Consider the following 17,769-nt stretch of genomic DNA (forward strand, 5'->3'; position numbering starts at 1 on the left):
AAGGTAGCTAACTGAAAATGACACTCATAGGATTCAGAGAGATCTGTCTTCATTGGGACTCATTTTTAATTAAAATGTTGAAAGAAAACAAAACATATAATTTATTAATTCAGCCCAGTTCCTTTCCTTTTTGCAATCATTTCTATACATTTGAAGCCCCTCAAATTCATACTTGGCAATTTGCTGAATACACTATATTCTAGGAAAAGTTGTGTAACTTGTAGTATAGAGAGAGGAGCATTCATTAAGAGTGAATGTAAATATACTGTTGCATTTTCCTAATCAGCCAGAAGATGGCCACAGAGCTTCCAAGAGCCAATTTTTCTCCAGCTCAGTAAATCATTCTGGCTTTGATACACCATACCAGCACTCTGAAACCATTTCTCTCACATTTTGGACAATGTTAACAGAAAAACCTGGTCAACTGCTCTGACAGGGAAGTGCTATAAAATCTGAGATTCAGAACCTGAAAAATAAGAATAGACTATCCAATTTTAACTTACCTAGAGTTTCATACATTCCATTAAGTTTCTTTGCCCGCAGGACATTACCATAACTTTAATTTTCCCCAGTAAGAGTTCAATAACCTTAAAACAATTTGAATTGAAAGTCTGATGTTAAGTGTCTCTGCCCCTTTTACTATTAATCATAATTATTTGTATGTTTCTATAATGCCTTCAATCTTGAATGATGATTAAAGTGGTTTACAAATTAAATAAACATGACACCACTAAACCAGTCACCTCTGAAGTGCTATGAAGCAATATGCCAGTGTATACCATGCTGTCCAGCAATGAGGAGGGGGACATTTTTGGATGAATTCAATTCTTGAGAAAAGTGCTTTAATCTTTACTATCTTTCCTGAGCAGACAAAGTGTCCACTCCAAACAATGAGTTTAATAGAAATAAAATGAATTAAGTTACTAAAGAAAGAATACTTGTCTAAATATTCTGGGGACTGGTATTGCAGCCACTGTACATGCAAATTCCCATTGGGTGCAGGATCAGGTTAGTAACTAATGATATGATATCTGGGGTAGAAATGATACAAAAGCAGCAACTGAAAACTATGAGTGTAGGATTCTATATTACGCCAAGGTTCTGACTGGCTATAACTGGGAATCTGGGGAACCACACTGGAGTTATTCAATTAGGGTGAATTGCAAATAATGGGACAGCCAATCCCCAAAGCTGGTGGATATCAGATTTACCAAACCACACAAAACAGCTTTTCTAATACCTTACTGGTTACTCAGAAGCCAACAACGCAATTCACTTTAAGACACCCTGCCTTACGCCTCCACCCAGACATCCAAGTCTAATATGATGAGGATGACTGAAAATCTTATTCATCATTTAAGAAAGTTCTACCAGTCCCAACGGATCAGACACATTACCTCCCAGGTTAATAATGAATATTCAGATCTTATGCCAATTCTTATTAACTATATTAAATTTATTTTAAAAAGAAAAGACAGCGAGTATTTGATAAAAGATCAGTATATATATAGACATGAGTATGATCTGAAATCAGATTCATAGAAGAGATAGAAGTGAGCTCTGTAGTTGCAAAGAGTTCTTTCAGAAATAATTCATGGTTATAGTCCAAATTCCATATTTAGAGTGAATCCAGTTGAGGTCTGGAAATGCCAGACTTATGGCTAAGCTTCCCTTGCATGAAGCATCAAGCAGATCTAAGATAAAAGGAATCAGGATACAATTCCAGATCTGCTTTGAGTCCTCCGGCAAACAAAAGGCAATAATGGAGATTTGAAATGGACCTTTTTATTAAGCATCAACGGTAATTAACTATACAGATTAACATACAACAATCGCCCCTTTTTCAACAATCTTGGGTGACTTGGTAGATATTTCAAAGAGAGGAATACAGTGATAATACTATGTTTATAGTTCATTAATTATTAATTATTATTATTGTTAATATTTCCTTTTGTAACAAGGTGGACACATACAGACACGCCATGGCACCTCCCTCTGGACATCTTGGGAATTAGCTCGGTCCTACTGTGGGGCCACCTCCTCTTGAGGTGTCTTACCAATGTCACTTCTCTTCTGGGCCTGCATCTCTCCCTGGACCACGCCATTCTCCTTCTGGACAGTGCCCCTCTGGCTGTGCTCACTCCATTGTCTCTCCCTTTCAGAGCAATAGTAATCTACTCTCCTATCACTTGCTTCAGTGGTCCACTGCAGTCCTCAGTCTAGCCTCTTCCTCCAGAGGCAAAATGCTGTCTCACTTGGCCACTCTCATCATTGTGGTAAGACTGGGGGGAGGAAGCTCAGGCCCACCCACTACTCTGGTCCCCAAACCAGGGACCCTCTACTAGCAGCCTCCTTCTGCCCTCTTCTGACTTTCCCCTGCTTCCTGCTTGCCTGGGCCACTTCCCTATCATATCCCATAGCATCTGCCTTGGCTGTGCCTCAAGGCCCTTGTCTAGAAGTCCCCTAACTGCCAGCCCTGCTCTCTTCATGGTGCTAATGGTTCCTTCCTCTACTGGGACACAGGTCCTCCTCCGTGGAATCTCGAGAGAACTGAACTCCTCCATCCCTCTTCTCCTTTTGTACAGGGCTTGCTTGTCTATGATTGGCTGTTCTTCAGTCCACCTTCTTATTACCTGTCTTCCAATCTGCCCTCCTATTGCAGTGAAGCCTCCCTACGGCTGCCTTTCACTCTTCAAGAGATCAAAAGTGACAGATAGGAACTGTCTCTTTACACAACTAACATTTAACAAGATAGAAGTACTAGGGATGTAAAACCTGTTTAATTGGCTATCTGGTTAAACATATTATTTAACTGGTTAACCAATTAAGGATGAGCAGAGGTGCCGCCACTGGGCTGAAATGCCCCCACCTCCCGCTGCAGGCAAGGGCTGCCTCTACCCAGCCAGAGCAGCCCCTACCTGAGGCCCTGGTTCACTGTGAACAGGGTGCCTGGTAGGCAGAGGCCACTCCAGCATTCCAGTGGGAGCAGCCCAGGCACTGTGGTGCCCTGCAAGCAGAAGCTTCTCCGGCATCTCGGCAGAAACAGCCCCTATCTCCAGGTCACTCAGGCCCGCAGCAGGCAGTGGCTATGCTGGAGTGGTTCCCATCTGCTCTGGGCCCCCCACAGGGCAGGAGCAGGCAGGGAGCTGCTCCAGCCCACAGGTTAACCTTAACCCGTAAGCCTTACCAGTTAAACCTTCACACCCCTAAGAAGTACACGCACAATTAGTATCACTCTAAATCTCTAAAAATACACATTTGCATTGCAAAGGTCTAGATTATCTACTATGGAATGGCCCTAATTATCATTTACATACTTTTCTAACATGTCTCCACAGGTGGATTCTGGGCCATTAGGATGACAGAATGCTTAGTGCTTTCTGGCCATGTGTCACTCTTTGCATACTATTATTACCATTATGTAACAGTGGCAGCAACAATGATTTGCATGGTCATATTCTAATTAGATAATGGCATACTGGCACAGCAGAAATAGAGGGCCATCACAGAGTCCCTGGATTTCAGGGCAGAGATGCACCTGTGTACGTTAAAGCAAACTATTGCTAAACCTACTCCTGCTGGCGACAATCCAAAAGTGACTTTATATAAGATGGGCAACAGCCCCCCACACAAGCGCTGGGAGGTGCAGTGGCCCAGAAGCTGTGTTCTGATTTGTTGGCTTTGTACCAGCGCTTTCACACAACAGGACTTCTGTAGACAGCTCCTATTCTGCAAAGGACTATAACTCAAAAAATGAATATGGTCCTATAACTTAGTTTAGAATAAAATACAAAATAGTTCAGCAAAGTAATTAAAAAAGTATCCTCACAAGCGAGGTCAATGTGATCTCCGAGTAAGGTAACGACTAATTTAAGAATTGAATATCAATAATGATCTGTAGATTGCTCCTTTTTCAATGTCCACAAATATCATTATTTTCCTTTATTACTCATATACCATATTAAAAGTAAACAGAGTGTAGTAGCAAAGGCAATATATATGTAGCAGCTGCAGTACTAAGATAAGTTTATTCAAACCTGTAAGGAAGATAAAACTATCTAAAAATGCCAATCTCAAATTAAATCTCAGACACTGATCTCAAGCAATCTGATCTGAAAGTTCAGAATGAACAGTAAAAAGGAGAAACCATCACAGAATGTTGATGGCTAGTACTGTAGTTCAATTAACAGACCGTACTCACTGGCACTTAGGAATAGATGTATAATAGAACCTAACTGAAAGAAATACTACATCTTCAGTATATAACCAGTGAGAGTTACAGTGGTTATATCAACCTGTACGCCACACAATTGTGTGTTTTCAGTTAGACAGTCAGAAAATAACTGGTATTAATAGGCAAATTCAGGAATTTGTTGCATACCTTCCCACTCCCAGTTGTACAATGCATATGCTGTAGAGAGGATAGCAATGTGTCTCTGAAATCTTTCTCTTGTGTTTCAGAGTGCTCTTGGTGTACTAAGTAGGTCATGACACATGACACTGGAAAATATTGCTCCTCCCTAGAGGAGGTATATGGAAGGACTGCATCCTCACTGTCCGTGACTATCTTCACCTGAGTCACACACTGTTTTGGGAATGCTGATCAGTACTGAATAAATATCTAGAGGGGAATGTTGTTATTAAAGCACAGCCTGCAAATCTGTATCCCAGTCATTATGGAACTGTTTTCTACTTCTGCCTCTTATATACACTAGGCAAATGGCTCCTCCGTTCTTTGTTGTTGACCTCTACAACACAGCAGGTAGTTGTGAGAGAGCAGTAGTAGTTGCCAAGAAGTACCCAGTGACTTCCTATCACAGCCTCAGATTTCTTTCCTCATCATTCATGACTAATGGCCATAGTGATTCGTAGGACAGACGGGAACATTTCGTAAGCTATGAGTTTTCTATGCATCCACAGATTTTTTTTAAGCTCTGTATTTAAATGCAGCTTTTGGATTCCTGCAGAGGAACGCTTGTGAGGCAGCTTCCAGAGAATCACAGACAAAAAGAGGACTCACTACCTGCCACTGTCTATCTCCTGATTAGAGAGGTTCAATCTGTAGACCAGGGGTCGGCAACCTATGGCATGCATGCCATTAAGTGGCACGCGTGCCAATTGAGAGCGGCACACGGTGGGAGCTCAGCTTCCCCCTCACACATGCGTGTGTTTGGTGGCGGTGGTCCCAGCAACGCCTGATAGGCTGGGGGCTGATGCTACCAGACAGGAGCATCCCTGCCTGAGGCGCACCAGGCCTCATAGAGCTGGAACAGCCCACTGACCATAACTAGTAAGCGTCACCCCTATAAGGGTGATGTTAACCATTCACATCCCTATTTTGAATAGGAGTTTAATAGTTGGGATTTGTTGTTTTATATTGATTTTTGAGTGTTTGTGCTAGGTTGATTTTTGTTCTTAAACCACCCAACTGGTGGCCTTTTTTTGAGCTTTCAAAAGATTTTAAGTAAGAAGTATTTTTTTTGTATTTTACAGAAATACCTATAATTGTTTTTAAGTTTTTATTTTAATGATAATTGTATTGTTTTATTTGCTTTACTATTGACAAAGGGATTTAGGGTGTTTATTTTGGGTTTCTCTTTTTATTTTTACTTATTTTATGTTCAATATTAATCACTTAATGTAAAAAGAAAGTGAAACTGTGAAAGCACCACAGGAAAAGCCAGAAGGGAGCCCAAGGTAGGAGAGCAAGAGAGTGGTGCAGCCCAGGGCACGAGGGTTAAATTTTGGCACGCCACTTCAGAAAGTTTGCCGACACCTGCTGTAGATGAGTATTGCTAATTGTTAAAATCATTACTTTTTCTTGTGATTATATTTCAGTTCTATTAATTCTAGCCACATTAGGTTACATTTGTTTTTCTGCCATAATAGCAGACCCCAAGGAAAATAATGGATTTAAGATCTTTATTTTTTTGTGGGAAATATATCTGTAATATATATTAATAATCTGATGTTTTTAACTAAGGTCAATAAATGTTAATTTGTCTTGGTTTTATTTCTTGACCACATGAGGACAAAATTTTCATATGTGATTTGTAGCATACCTTCTACAACTACTCTGAAGATTACTTTTTATGTGTAAATGTATATATCATTTACAGTTCTTAAGCTCATTTATGTAACAATGTTTATGGAGATCAAATCCATAAAATTGCTTATTTTCTTTAATTAAAAAATTATTTTAAGTGCAAAGTGTCCCTAATCCCTTTTTCACTTACCCCACGTAACTGTGTTGACTTTAGTGGAGTTACTCCTAAATGACACTAGTATAAATGAAAAATCACCATCTTTAAGACTGCTCTATAATATATTAGTAAGATCGATATTCCACAGTCACATATAAAAAGTAAAATCAACTTACTGCGAGACAGATTCTCAAGGGCTTTCCCCAGCTTCTTACTCTCCTGAAGAATATGATTTAACTCATCAAACTCATGGCTCTCTGGTTTTGTCTGCCAGTCCCATTTAGGATGTTCTATTGACCTTGGCACTAAGTAAAATTATATATAAAGATTAGATTTCATAATTCATAAAGCTACAGTAGCAAAAAATTGTGCAATGAATCTATAAGATCAAGAATGTTCATAATGTCAGAGTCAGTTTTCCCCTTCTTATTACACTAATGGAATATATTTTTATTTCTGTTAGCAAAATAGTTTCAAGGAGGGGAGGAGAGAGGAAGAGTCCCCAGGTAGGATTTCCAAATGACCTTTGTGACTGAATCAACATGCAACAGGAACAACTAACACTAAATTCGAAGAGAGAAAAAGCAACATAAAGTATTGTTCTCAAATGAAATCAACTCTATGGCAAATGAAATGTCTGCCTAAAAAGGTAATACAACAAAATGGACATAAAGAACTCCTAATTCTGTTTTTAGTATTAGTTTTACCACAAAACAAAACACATTTTATTTTTATTTATATAAATACTCTTGCCAGTGTCTCAGTTCAGTTAATGCAAAAACATATTAGCTCCCTTATGGCTTCTTGGGAAGCATACTCCTTTGTTGAGTCTGCATTATTACACCTCTGAGATTTTATCTCAAGAGAGCATTAGCTTAACTCTAAAGATGACCTCAACTGCTATGGTAGAGCATAGAAAGCTCTCTCCTGTCAAACACTGAGTAAAGTGGACTGATGCATTCTGCACTAAGCTGCAACTCCTCTCAAGTTATCTTCAGCCATAGCATTATGTAATACAGCGCACACATTGCAGTAACACTATATGGAACGTACAAAATTTCAGGCAATGCTAGTAATACTTCCATCAGAAAGAAACAGGCAATGTCACTGCCCCAAATTCAAATGAAAATAACTTACAAGAAAACAAGAACACGAATTCACCTCATTTAAACAGCTGTGAAATGTTCCTTGATGATTTCACTAAGTCTCAACTCACTTTATTCACAAACTATTTCAGATATGTGAAAAAAATCTGAAGATTTCTATATTATGTGCAGTATAAACTAGTACTTGAAGTTATATGGGATTATAGGTTGCCTGGTTAAAGACAGTTATCCAAACTGGTGAATAAAGAGAGAGCGCTAATTCCTTTCTCTCTATGAGCATATACATCAGTAATGGGCACCCTACAGCCTGAGGGTCACATGTGGCCCATTGGGGTTCTGCAAGCAGCCCATAACACATTTTGTTTACCACTGCCCATGATCAGGGTTGCCAGATTCTTCTAATTTCCTTCCACATAGATTTTTCTTACCAGTATTACTAAGATGACATGCACCTATAGCAAAGGCATGTGCAGTGAGGTGCATACTGTTTGCACACAACATTGACTATGAGAGCCATGTGCTCCCTCTGCATCCAATCAAAGCACTGCTATGCAAATTCCAATCAAATCCAATCAAAGTAAGCCCCCCAAAAAAATTCCAGGTACCCAAGCACAGTTAGCAAAACTGAGACTGTCTTGGTTAATGACAATCTCACTAGCCTACATTGTCCATCACTGATGTAGCTCTTTAGTTCAAATAGGAATCATATGAACAATGAGAGAGAGACCTCTTTATATTTATTTTGCTGCGTTAGTCATCCTTTTAAATTACTGCCCATTTATTTTATTGTTCTCTCACTCCCTCTATTGGTATTTCTATGTTTTTTAAAAGTCTTATGTCTTTTTATACTATTCTGAATAACCACCTTCCTTATTAGATCTAGCTGGAATTCATTTTTCTCAGATACACTGCAGAAAAATTAGAAATATTGAATGGGTATTTCCCACATATTCAAGAGTAGAAAGCAAAAGTCCATTCTCTCTTCTGAAGTTAAAAATTAGTCTTCTACTAATTTTCCTGTTCAGCATTTTATAACTTTTTATGTTACAATAATAATCCACATATTTGAATTTGGATCTTGTCTTATTTTTCAAAATTACGATACTCTTTCTGTGGGGTTTCAATAATCTTATTTTATACCTCGATTGCAAAATGTTTGGGAGAGAGACTATTTGAACTATCTTAGTGCATAGGGAGACCTCATTATGGGCCAGGACCTTGCAGTACTAGGTGATTTACACAGAACAGCACTTACAAACAAAGTATGTATGTGTAGTATCTAACACAATGGAGACCACCTTACATGGAGCCTCAATATACAATAAAAATATGAAGAAACATACAAAAATCTAATAGTAATGGAATCCTTTACTTATAGAAACAAGTTTCTCCTTAATATTTGTATGTCGTTGGCCAGGATCAATATTTGAATAATAAGAACCACTCATGTTCAAAGTATCTAACACTTATCTATAAAACTATTTCACTATCTACTTTCTTGAAGTGCTATGGAGGTCTACAGTATATTCAAGAATCATCTGACATTTTTGTATTTTCCATCTGCATTTCACAGCACATCAGCCAAAAATTAATGAAATAATGAAACCGCTTATGAGTGATTAAGTAAGGGCACAAAAACACAGCTGATCTAACACAGATAGCCTTAATGAAAGATGCAGAATTGTACTCACTATACCTGACACCTCTTTGACAAAGTCGTCAGGATAGGAGGCTACCTGTCCTGAATAAAAATGGTCTCTTGAATAGAAATGATATGCACTAAAACCTGTACATTTCTCACTTCAGATTTAGTATAACCCCTTAATGATATTCCTAACCTTCTCCTGTTTTACTATGCACAGTCGTTAATCAAAATCTGTCAGTATTTTAAATCTCTCATCATATTATCTGAATCAGCCTTGTCTGTATTCCAAAAATATAAACAATTTATGACATTGATAGCATTTTTGTATGGAAGTCAGTTAGCTTTCCCTTTTGTGAAGGTGAGATTTCACATCAGAAATCACTACTTGGTATTACAGCTTTCACTCTACATCTAGAAAGCTATCCCCGCCTTACCTATCATCTCCCATTTTTCTCTTTTTTTTCCTTCCCAACACCATCAGACTCATCCAGTCTTTTAATTAAACCTCTGTTCCTAAAAGAATAATCCCTTCTATAGGGAGTTTTTTTTTATTTTCAAATACACACAACTGACTTTCCAAAGAATGGATCTTCCAGTGAATCAGCCCATTGGCTCAATATATCTGCTTGCAATAACTTCAGGAGAAGGTTTCTCCTACCATCATGTGCACACACACTCATGGTGGTAGTGGAAAATTTCTAGGCAACCATGGAGACACATCTAATTAGCATTCTGTGGCAGGCATTTTATGCTTGAAGTGAGATAGCAAATACTTTTTAGTGTGCAGAATGACAGACATCATTATTGGTAATAAAACTATGCACCCCCTTATTAAATCCAATAACAGCATTTATTTTTTAGCTTCCTGAGGCAAAAGAGGCTAACATGATCCCTAAATGTATAAAGAAAGGAACATGAAGCAGGAATGAATAAAGAGGTGCTGAAATACTCTGTCCACACTTTAGAAAGGATGTTGAAAAAACTGGCGAGGGTTCAGAGAAGAGCTACAAGCATGATCTGTAGTCTGAAAAAAAATCATTCCTTACTATAAAGTCAAAGGTCAAAAGGATCTCAATATAATTAGTTTCTCAAATAAAAATCTGAGGCAAACTGATCAGTCTTTAATTCAAGAATTCCATAAATAGATTACATTTAATCTAGCAGTCAAAGGCCTAACAAGATCAAATGGGCAAAATTGGAGTCAGCAAAATAGCAGTTGGAATTAAGAAATATTTAAGCAGCAACAATAATTAATCACTGGAAAAAGCTTATTGGGAAATATTGTAAATTCTCCATCAATTCGGCCTTTTAAATCTAGATTGGATATCTTTCCAAAAAGTACACAGCCATTCAACCACAAGTTATGAGTCTGATGCAGGAATCACTGAGTGAAATTATATGGCCTGCATTATGCAGGAATTCAGACTAGGTTATAACTGTCCTTAAAAATCTATGAAATTTCCCATAGTAGTCATTTCAGTCATTTCCTTATGGTTTACCACCACCACATCTTCCAAACTCTCTTTTAAAAGGACAGGAATATTTACAAGTGACATTCAAGCTTTAAGATGGAATCAATAGGCCAGGGATCTTCATGAGGTTTGGAAATGGACTTACTGTTCCAGGTTATGCAGTGCCAAAGGAGCCTCACAAGAGCAGTAGCACACATTCTCCTATGCTAGTCCAGCAGTAGATTTTGGCCCATAGATCTCTATATTAGCAGATCCAGTGGACCTGCTCCCATCCTAAACTCATTCTAAAACCACTTCAATTTTTCCACAAAGAGATCTGACAGGGAAAGTAGAGACAAAACCAACGTATTGCTAGTACAAATTGACAGAGACTTCAGACTCATGCCTTGAGGCTTTCCATAACCCTTTCAAAGGATTCAGGATTTGACCATTAGGATGCAAAAGTATTAGCCCCATTTCCTGAACTTACTATGGTTATATATTCTCAGTTCCTGAAAGAGATGAATTCAACATTTTCAGGTAGTTCTTCTATGAATATTAACAATCTTAAAAGATTAATTTAACCTTGTGGTCCCCAACCTTTTTAAGCACAAGGTCACTTTTTCAATTTAAGTTCAATGCAAGATCTCTCTCAAACCTAGATACCCTTGCCCCACTTCCTTCCCGTCCCTTCTTTGAGGCCCCACTCCTGCTCCACCCTTTCTCTGAGGTCTCACCCTGCTCACTCAATCCTCGCTCCTTCCCCCCATCCTCATTCACTTTCACCAGGCTGGGGTAGAGGGTTGGAGCGCAGGATCTAGTCTTGAGCCAAGGAGTTTGGAGTGTGGGAGGGGCTGCAGGCTTAGCCCAGGGTGGGGGCTTGGGGTCCAGAAGGGGTTTCAGGGTGCAAGCTCTGGGAAGGAGTTTGGGTGCAGGGAGACTCATGTCTGGGACAGGAGTTTGGGTGCAGGAGGGGGTTCAGGTCTGTGACAGGGGGTCAGGAAGCAGGCTCTGGCAGAGTACCATTTGACTGAGATGGCTTCCCAGTGGTGGAGCAGTGGGCTTAAGACAGGCTTACTCCTGCCTTGGCCTTGCACTACTCTTGAAAGCAGCTAGCATGTACAGCAATAGTTCCATAGCACCAAGTACTGACCCTCATCTACAGGCACAGATCCCACAGCTTCTACTGGCCACAGTTCCCCAGTATTGATCAATGGGAGCTGCAGCAGTGGAGACCCGCTGCTCTGCCTTTCTCAGGGCCTGCTGGGACATGCCAGCCACTTCCAGGAGTAGCAATTACCACAGGGATAATTACTCCAGCCGTGACAGGTTAGGCATTTTAGAACTCACTACCCAAAGAATTACATTTAAGCATGAGAGAGAAATGAAAATGATGAAATGCACAGACCAGTCAAAAGCCAAAACTAACCCACTTTGCAAGCAGTAAAAGTAGTAACAACAACAACCCATGTATGCGTTGGGTTGGGAGATGAGAGTGAAGGACACGTTGTGTTTGTGAGAATGAAAAGACATACACAGTATGTGAGAGTGACAAATATTTGCATTGCCAAGCTCCCTCCATCCCCTTCTCTCTGTGTGGGACACCCTGACATCAGCACTCTCTTCTTCTTCTTTCCACACCCTGCACAGCAAGCAGGAGGCTCCCAGGGGGCAGCTCCAAGGCAGAGAGCAAGAGCAGCATGACAGTGGGTGGAGTGGCAACTGAAGTGCCAGCACTTGATAGCTTCCCAGCCAAACCAGTCAGGATCACCTGTAAGAGGCTCCAAGATCTACCAGTATATCCCGATCTACTGGTTGGTGACCACTGTTTTAACCTCTTAGGTGAAATTTTGACCCTACTGAAGTCATTGGGAGTTTTCTTACAAAATTAGTGACTATATCCTGAGAGGCAGCAGCTCTGAAAAAAGTTTTGGTGGTCATGGTAAATCAACCGCACAGGAACTCACTAGACAATACTGTGGCCAAAGGAGTTAATATAAAACTAAAGTATTCTCTTAACAAAGAAAAGGTTAAGAGGTTTCTTGATTCCAGTCTGCTCAACCTGAAGCCACCATTCCCTAGGATTCTGGCTAGTGGTCAGCCCTTTGGCTCCGCTTCCCTACTTTCTCTCGACCTGATCTTCCTGCAGCTTCCGCCTTGTTTATTTTCGAATTGCCTGACAGCATTCTAGTGGGAGCTTTTCTTGTAAATCAGGGCTAGCATAGTCCCAGGCTCTCTGGCCCATGGGTAAGCCATCCTGTTATAGGCATAAATTTTTTGACAGTGAAGATAATTAACAATTGGAACAATTTACTAAGGGTCACCTGCAATTTTAAAATCAAGACTGGATTTTTTAAAGAGATGCTTTAGTTCGAAGGGCATTATTCTGAGAGGCTGTGTCTAGACTGGCAAGTTTTTCCGCAAAATCAGATGATTTTGCGGAAAAACTTGCCAGCTGTCTACACTGGCCGCTTGAATTTCCGGAAAAGCACTGACGATCTCATGTAAGATCGTCAGTGCTTTTCCGGAAATACTATGCTGCTCCCGTTTGGGCAAAAGTCTTTTTCCGAAAGACTTTTGCACAAAAGGGCCAGTGTAAACAGCACAGTAGTGTTTTCCGCAAAAAAGCCCCAATCACGAAAATGGCGATCGGGGCTTTTTTGCGGAAAACCGTGTCTAGATTGGCCACGGACGCTTTTCCGCAAAAAGTGCTATTGCGGAAAAGCATCCTGCCAAACTAGACGTGCTTTTCCGAAAATGCTTTTAACGGAAAACTTTTCCATTAAAAGCATTTTCGGAAAATCATGCCAGTGTAGACGTAGCCAGGAAGTTTTATTGCCTATGCCAAATAGAGGTCAGATTACATGATCACATGATTCTGGCCTTGGAATCTATGACATTATAAAAAACGTTTAGTTATTATATATATAAAAGACTCAAAGAGCGGTAAGATTCAATGGATTTAATCATTTTAGAATAATTTTTGAGAGGATAAATATTATAAAGTAGACTTTTTCACCAAGTGAAAATTAAGATGCTGGGTCATGATATGTATAATGATTTATTAAAGCTAACGTAACAAAGAACTAGTAGTTGAGATGATAGAGAATAAATTAAGGATTAAATATCGTAGAAAGACAAACAGTTCATGTAGCAGCTTTCAGACGTCATGGGTACTCTGGGACTTGAACTTCCTACAGAAATTATTTACCGGAAGAGTTATAGAAGGAAGGAACCTCTTTATTTAGTCTACTACAGCTTGGACCTCGTTGGTCTGGCACACTCAGGAACTAACTGGTCCCAGAGGAGGAATTTTGCCAGACCAGGGAAGGTTATTTCTGGGCCCACTTCTGTTACCGGCCCTCCCAGCCATGGCCTCACTGCTAGTCTTCCAGACAGCTTCCCCCTGCCACTGGCCCCTCTGCACGGAGGGCTCCTGGCCTCACCATGGCAGCCCTGCACAATCCCACTGCTAGGCATCATCCCTGCAGGGCAGTCCCCCTGCTCGGGGTCAGTTCCAATGCCGGGCGACAAGCCCCACTTGGACATCAGCCTCGCTGGGCAGCATCGCTGTCTCCAACAGGCAGCTCCACAGAGCAGCTGCTGACTTTTTGCTGCACTACTGGGTGACCCCACTCCCAGGTTCATGGCCCTGCTACCATGTAGTCATGCGGTCAGGCTCCCGGCCCTATGGGGCAGTCACGCTGCTTCCAAATCCCACCAGGCAGCTGAGCGGCTTGGCAGTAGTAGCTGGGCATCCCTGCTGCCTCCCACCCCCCACCTCCACCCTCCCACAGTATCGGCACCAGGCAGCAGCCCTACTGCTGGGCTCCCGGTTTTGTTGCCACAGGGTAGCCCTGCTATTGGGCTCTAGCCCCACTGCAGGGCTCCCAGCTACCAGCCCTCCACTGGGACTCTTATTTTATCCTCCAGATGGATAAAATAAGAATTGGTATCTGTAATAGATGGGGAAATTCTCTAAGCTTCTACTTAAAATATAAATATCTATATCAGCTGGCCTACTGTCATTAATTAAGGTCTACTTCCAGCCCCTCTTCTGTGTTACTGCTGTCTATGAAGTATCAGCTGATCAGCCTCTGTGGTCTGCAGTCTTTGAGGCACAGCAAACTTTCTCCCATTTACTACCCTTTTCATGTAGCAGGTTCTCTTTTAAGCATCTCAACCCCAACAGAGTAAGCCTTATAGATGTGCCTTGTTACAGCTGAATGAGCCCAGAAGAGCTTGTTAGTCTCCTCTCCATTATCTATGGAACTGCTCTCAGGGAAACTTTTAGAAAGTATTGTGGCTTTCTTCTCTTATTGGTCTACAATTGGCAAGGAAGTACTAGTTCTGAGTCAAAGCAGATGTACTTCTGATGTTTAGATCTATTCCTCTTGTTTGCAGTGGGGCCCTGTCTTCATAGTACACTGGGCATTAATCAGGAAGCATTTCAGTGGGGAAGATTAGACCATTGTCAGCTTAATGGCTCAGAGAAGCCACCTTTGGTGCTTATGCTGCATATCACTAGGAAAATTGCCAAAGTCAGCTCTAGTGAGCACAAGTTGTCTTTAAGCCTCAATGTTCCATTTATAGTTATTTATATGGTATTTTATTTCCCTACATTCAGAATCAACTTGAAATAAGATACAATATCACTGAGTTTCATATAGCATATGTCTAAACAAATCCAGGGTGTGCCCAGAAGTAGCAAACACGGCTTGTTTTCCAAACATTGAAGACTCCCTAGGGTCTGTCATCCTGATGTGCAGCAGGGTTATGTGGCAGCAAGAGACTAGAGCATTTCTCACATCTACATAGCTGGAGATCAGAATTAGGCCCCATTATTTTTTCTTAAATAGGAATCATACAATCACAGTGAACATGACATGCTCTGCATAACTGTACACTGAAAACTGTTTTCTGCTCTTTCATAAAATTTAAACTAATAAATTCTCCCCCTCTGTATACTATTTCCTTCTGCATTCTCCTTCTTGAAAAAATGTAGCTATCTTTCTGCTGATGAGCCCAACTTTACGATGTTACACGCAAATTTATAACCAGTTTTTTCCTTCATAGTGACTTAACCAGAGTGCTTCCAAATCCTCTAAATATAGCTGCATGGCTTTTGTGTGTTTTTGATCTTGGGAAATGCTGTAAGTGATTTATGATAAAACCAAAGTTCAAAAATAAATTAATTTACTATTTGGTAAATAAATTGATTTACTAGGGTTGCCAGATGGTTTAACCAAAAATACCAAACACTCCCCCTCTCTTCCCCCCGCAAAAAAAAAACACACCGGGGAAAAGATTCTGTTGACGGGAAAAGGGGGAAGACCAAAGTTGTTGAGCAGAGCGAAAGGGGGGGGGGAAAAAAAAAGGACCCAGTGAGTTATTACGCAATAAATAAATAAATAAATAAACAAACCAAAACAAAACAGCATTAAAACAGCATGGCCCCTTTAAGTGCGTGCACAGTCAGAATAGGGATAGCAAGTGGGGAGGGGTTGAGCACTAAGACCCAGGGAAGGCATTGCTTCCCCTTGCTTCAGGTCTTTAGGCTTTTTGCCGGCAGCCATCTTGTTTTCTTAATCGAGCAAGGCAGCTTCCCTGCAGAACCAGATGAGCAGGGGGCCCGGAGGGGTCCGGGAGGCAGGGGGCTGGGCCTAGGCCTAGTTGCTGAGTGTGTTGCAGGGTTACCAGGTGTCCAGTATTTTCGCCTCCTGGCAGGGGAAAAAAATAGAAAATACATTTTAGGTGTCCAGTATTTTCTGAATTTTTTTTACTGGACAGGAGGCGAAAATACCGGACTATCCAGGTCAATACCGGACACCTGGCAACCTTATATGGTATCAAAAATGTGTGCATAGGCACTACTGTACTTCATTCATTCTTTTATCACCATTCTAACCATTTTCTTTTACAGGTCACTGTCAATACTCACTTCAGTCATTTAATTTCTCTTGTTCCTTTCCTTTAACTTATCATTAGGCTTCCCCAGCAAGTCTCAAACAATAATCCTTCTATTTCTCGACACTACTTGTGTCTAAAGCCAGATATGTTATCAATGAGTTATCTGCATTGATCCAGTCCACTGTAGAATTATTAGCTCTATAGATATAGAGTATAGGTTTTGTGTGTGTGTGTTGGCAAATGAAACATCAATCAAAATCCAAATTTTCAAACATAAAACATTAATTTTTTTCTAAAGTAATCCTCTTCATGTTGTGTGCTCTCCCTCCTCCCCCCAATTCTTGTGCGTTCTGCAGAAAATGGCAGGGAAGCAAAGGGAAGCCATTCGGGGGGGGGAGGAGGGGGAAGAACAATGCTGGACACAGTTTTTCCAGGGGAATAGCCCCCTCCAAACAGAGGTGAGGCATAGTGAGCATATGGTGTTACATGCAACAGTATTCCCCCCACCCCCATCCCCAATATCTGCAAACACAGAGCAATCCAGCTGAAAGAGGCTGCTCTCTGCTCCTCTATGCTCCTCTGACTCCACCACTGAATGCCATCTTTTGGGACCAAGTGCTAGTCATGCTCCACTTTTGTGTGTTGTGTGCCTTCCTCTTTACGGTGTAACAGTAAGTGCCCATGTTGGGAGTAGGTAAGAGAGGATTATGAGAAATGAGAGAAGGGGTGGGTGAGAGGGCTGAAAGATGAAGGAGGTGGAATAGGGCAGGAGAGGGTGATAGAGAGGAAAAAGGCCAATGGCAATCATGGTAGAAAGTAAGAGCCTGACCTGAAACATCCCCTCAGCAGCTGCTGGGCTCCCTCATTAAGCAGGCCCATCAAAGCCTTATCCTAACAAACCTAACAAACAAGCCTTATCCTAACAAACAATCCTATATCTGGACCCCCAATGAGTCCCACATACCCAGACCCCCACCCCATTGAACCCCAACCAGAGGTACTGGACACCGACCCCATCAAACCCCACTCCCCTAGCACTCGGACCTCCAGCCCCAGACAAGCTCCCACATCCAGAACCCCCTGCTTAGCCTCAGCCACCTTCACCTGGATCCTCTGCAGAATCCCACAGCTCCTGCACCCAGAACAAGTTGCTGTGAATCCAGATCTTCCACAGAGACACCCGCACTCTGATTGCCCTGCACAAAAACCTCTCCCCCGATACCTGGATCCCCCGCCTTGGTACGCCCCTCCACACATCAATCTTGCTGGTCACAGCCTGCCCACCAACACCAGGTGCACCTGGCGCAGAGGGTAAGGGCCTCTGCGTGTTTCTGGGGCAGCCCCAGCCCTTGACAAATAACATTTGCAGAAATTTAAAATATTGTGTGCATAATTTTTATGGTGCAGAATTTTGGTGCAGAATTTCCTCAGGAATATAATACTAACAGTCTATG

The 17,769-nt window shown here is 41.2% G+C and overlaps 1 protein-coding gene across 10 annotated transcripts in view; it reads right to left on the reverse strand.

Moving 5' to 3' along the window:
- The window catches only part of C2H8orf34 (chromosome 2 C8orf34 homolog), a 237,461-nt gene that overhangs the window by 165,529 nt on the left and 54,163 nt on the right, over positions 1–17,769 (reverse strand). For 8 of the 10 annotated variants that reach the window (XM_075920570.1, XM_075920564.1, XM_075920565.1 and 5 more), the window contains one exon: positions 6,380–6,508. The exons of the other annotated variants lie outside the window; for them this stretch is intronic. In XM_075920570.1, the coding sequence (XP_075776685.1) occupies positions 6,380–6,508 (129 nt within the window). The remainder of the gene's footprint in view (positions 1–6,379; positions 6,509–17,769) is intronic. 10 annotated transcript variants of the gene reach the window in all.

The sequence above is a fragment of the Pelodiscus sinensis genome, chromosome 2 (genome assembly GCF_049634645.1).
Source record: "Pelodiscus sinensis isolate JC-2024 chromosome 2, ASM4963464v1, whole genome shotgun sequence".
Lineage (NCBI taxonomy): Eukaryota > Metazoa > Chordata > Testudines > Trionychidae > Pelodiscus > Pelodiscus sinensis.